The 4,036-nt window shown below is 46.0% G+C and overlaps 1 protein-coding gene across 1 annotated transcript; it reads left to right on the top strand.

Annotated features, from left to right (window-relative positions):
• Positions 1-2,878: 2,878 nt before the first annotated feature.
• Positions 2,879-3,617, top strand: LOC101115543 (glutathione S-transferase omega-1-like). The gene has a single exon (XM_042253116.2). It carries the CDS (start codon positions 2,899-2,901, stop codon positions 3,538-3,540), a length of 642 nt encoding a protein of 213 aa, XP_042109050.1. The 5' UTR covers positions 2,879-2,898; the 3' UTR covers positions 3,541-3,617.
• Positions 3,618-4,036: the final 419 nt, after the last annotated feature.

Below are 4,036 nucleotides of genomic sequence, written 5' to 3'. Positions count from 1 at the left end.
ATTTGGGTTCTAATAGAAGTGAACTGTGAGTCATCTCTATAAAGAACAATTAAAAAGGGAATGCACTGGGCACTAGAGACTGAAATGCGATAGGATGCAGAAAAGAAACTAAGAGGGTTTTGCAGTTAAGTCTTGGGTAAAATTTTAAATAAAAGAGGACCCCAAAGCCCAGGCCTTAGATCTGCACTGTGAGACCTCAAGGAGGAAGAGACTCAGCTGTCCAGACTCTCTGCCAACTTGAGTACCCACAGCCACCAGCAGAGTCACAGTCACCCAATACCAGGACAAGGAGAGATACAGAAAACAAATGCCTCCTAGACCAGAGGTCCCCGACCTTTTTGGCACTAGGGACTGGTATTGTGGAAGACAATTTTTCATGGACTGGGGTGTGTGAGGGCAGGATGGTTTGGGGATGGTTCAAACACATTACATTTATTGTGCACTTTATTTCTATTATTGTTACATAAACTCCACCTCAGATAACCAGGCATTAGATCCTGGAGGTTGGAGATTCCTGACCTAGACTACTTAAAAATGCTTGACTATAATCTATTTGGGGTAAACCAAAACCTATAGCACAGAATACAAAGAATACTCACAGTTACTCTAGCTAACGAAATAAAACATCAGAAGTGGATGGCGACGTTGGAGGGCTTGATGTCTACTCAATTTACAGGACTCTTTTAAAGAAAAAGAACGTAGTAGTATGAGACCACAGTACCTGAAAGGTTCTTAGGAAGCTGAAGGGCCTGGAGGAGGTTGGAGGAAGCTGAAGGGTGTGGAGGCGGTTGGGGGACAAATGGCTGGAGCTGGACCAACCACGCTGCTAACAGAGGAACTCAGTGCAGCGTGCTCCTCGAGGACCCCCCAGCTGTACATGCAAGGCAGCAGCTGGGGGTGACACTAAACAAGACTGGGCATCCGCATGACAGGTGGACAGACACTGGTCGGTTGCTTCCTCTGTACTGACCCACTGCGATGGCAGTGTCATAATGGACTCCACGCAGGAAGTCCTCAAGCGATCAGATTCTTTCTCTGCCAGCGAACCCCATGTGCTAAGCCTGGCCAGGGTACCTGGACACCATATTGTTTCTACTGAGGTGCAAGGGAAAGCCTGGACCTCCCTAACTCTCAGTGCCATCATGCAAGCCTTTCGGACTTCATTAAACTTGTAACCAGAAAAAAATAGAATACAGTACTATGAGTAAATATTAAGATCTTCCCTGGTGGCTCAGACGGTAAAGCATCTGCCTGCAGTGCAGGAGACCCGGGTTCAATCCCTGGGTTGGGAAGATCCGCTGGAGAAGGAAGTGGCAACCCACTCCAGTACTCTTGCCTGGAAAATTCCATGGACTGAGGAACCTGGTGGGCTACAGTCCACGGGATCGCAGAGTCGGACACAATTGAATAAATATTAGGTGCAAAAGTGAAAACAAGAAGTCAGTTACAAGAAAAGAATTCAATAACATATTACAAAATTTAATCATTCTTTTAGAGTTTTTAAAATTAATTAATTTTTGGTTGTGTTACATGTTTGTTGCTGTGGGTGGGTTTTTTTTAGTTGCCACTAGCAGGGGCTGTTCTTCCTTGCAACTACCCCTGGTTTCTCAATGCGGTGCCTTCTCTGGATGGGGAGGACTGGGCTCTAGGTGTGGGGGCTTCAGCAGCTGTGGGCCATGGGCTTAGCTGCCCTGCAGGATGTGGAATCTTCCCAGACCAGTGATCAAACCTGAGTCCCCTGCATTGGCAGGTGGATTCTTTGCCAGTGGACCACCAGGGCTGTCCTGGCCTCACACATATTTTGAATGATAAAAACTCAGTAAATTTCACAGAAATGCCAAAGAATAATTTCACTTATAAAATATTCATCTAGATTCCTAGCAAGAACACAGTTTAAAGATGGCATACATTGTGGTTGCCAAGGGGGGAGGATAGGCAGGGGAGGATTGGACTGGGAGTTTGGGATTAGCAGATACAAATGTTTTTATAGGGAATAGATAAGCAACAAGGTTCTGTTGTATAGCACAGAGAACTATATTCAATATCCTGTAACAAACCATAATGGAAAAGAAAAAAAATAAAATTGGCATACATTCTTTCGGTCTCTTGACTATGGAGATGTAGGTCAATGTGCCCCTCCTCCCCTTGAATCTTGGTGGGCTCCACGTGGCTGCTGTGTGACTTCTGTGACCAACAGACCACAGAGAAATGTGCCAATTTCCAAGCCCAGATGAGAAGAGATTTTCTGTCTCTTCAATATCATTCCTCAAGTTCTGTAATTATGGAAGAAGTCAAACAAGCCCGCTGGAAAGACCATGGAGAGGCCCTGAGACTGTATGGAGAGGGAGAGTGGTACAGCTGAGTTCAGCTTCTTGTTATCCTTCCTGAGATTCAAGACATGTGAGGAGAAGCCTTCTTGGACCCTCTAGATCAACCCAGACATCATCTGATTTCCTCTTTGGGTAATCGCAGTCAGCTCCACATGGAAAGGCAGAATCACGTAGCTGAACCCTGCCTGAATGTCTGACCCACAATTCGTGAACGTTATAGAATAAGTGCTATTTAATCTTTATGTGTGGGTGGACTGTTACACAACTATAGGTAACTGAACTCTTGCAAGCCTATATTTGCAAATAATTTCCTTAAATAATAGGAAGGAGGCAGAGGGTGGGGAAGGTAGCAGTGTGCAGGGTAGGGCCGCCCCGGAGGGCTTCTGCTCGAGGGTTTGGTTTACGTCTGATGGGAAGGGAGGGAGGGAAAGAGGGAAGGCGGGGCGATCGACTTTTTAATTCGCCGGCAAACCCCGGCGCCAGATTTATCTGTACGGCGGCGAGGAGCCGGGGCAAGGGAAGCGCGCTCCCCGGGCCAGTCCCTGAGGGCCTGATCCGTGTCTACAGCATGAGGTTCTGCCTGTATGCCCAGAGCACTCGCCTGGTCCTGACCGCCAAGGGTATCCGGCATGAAGTCATCAACATAAATCTGAAAAATAAGCCTGAGTGGTTCTTCAAGAAGAATCCCTCAGGCCTGGTGCCGGTTCTGGAAACCAGTCAGGGTCAATTGATCTGTGAATCTGCCATCACTTGTGAGTACCTGGATGAAGCATATCCAGAGAAGAAGCTGTTGCCAGGCGACCCCTATGAGAAAGCTTGCCAAAAGATGGTCTTTGAGTCCTTTTCTAAGGTACCACCTTTGATATCGAGGATTCTTAGAACACAAAATAAGGAAGACTGCTCTGGCCTAAAAGAAGAATTGCATAAAGAAATCACCAAGCTAGAGGAGGTTCTGACTGATAAAAAGACAACCTTCTTTGGCGGCAATTCTCTTTCTATGATTGATTACCTCATCTGGCCCTGGTTTGAACGGCTGGAAGCTCTGGAGTTGAATGAGTGTGTAGACCTCACTCCAGCTCTTAAGCTGTGGATGGCAGCCATGAAGAAGGATCCCACAGTATCATCTCTCCTCACTGACATGAAGACCTTTCAAGGTTTCTTCAACCTCTACTTGCAGAACAGCCCTGAGGCTTGTGACTATGGTCTCTGATGGGGACAAGAGTCAGCAATGAAGACATAGCTCATACTTTCCTTCACTAATATGAATAATACCATGGTTTTATTAAAAAAAAATAGGAAGGAGCAGATAGCCTTACTAATGAAATCTTACTATCTATGCATTTATCTTTTAAATAAAAGCTTAGAAGAGAAAAAGAAAACAATACACCCTAGATCAGTTCTGGGCTTCCAAGGCGACATGAGTGGTAAAGAACCTGCCTGCCAGTGTAGGTGACCTAAGAGAAGTGGGTTCCATCGCTGGGTCAGGAAGATCCTCTGGAGGAGGAAATGGCAACCCACTCCAGTATTCTTGCCTGAGAAATCCCATGGACAGAGGAACCTGGCTGGCTATAGTCCATAGGGCTGCAAAGAGTCAGACACAACTGAAGCGACCTAGCATGCACACATAGATCAGTTCTACCCTTAACCCAGTTATGTCGACTTCAAACTCTGATCAAGCATGATAATAGAGCATATTAGTTAATATA

Source organism: Ovis aries, chromosome 7 (assembly GCF_016772045.2).
Source record: "Ovis aries strain OAR_USU_Benz2616 breed Rambouillet chromosome 7, ARS-UI_Ramb_v3.0, whole genome shotgun sequence".
NCBI lineage: Eukaryota > Metazoa > Chordata > Mammalia > Artiodactyla > Bovidae > Ovis > Ovis aries.
Note: the sequence above shows the minus strand (reverse complement) of the source record. Positions and strands in the feature narration are given on the sequence as shown.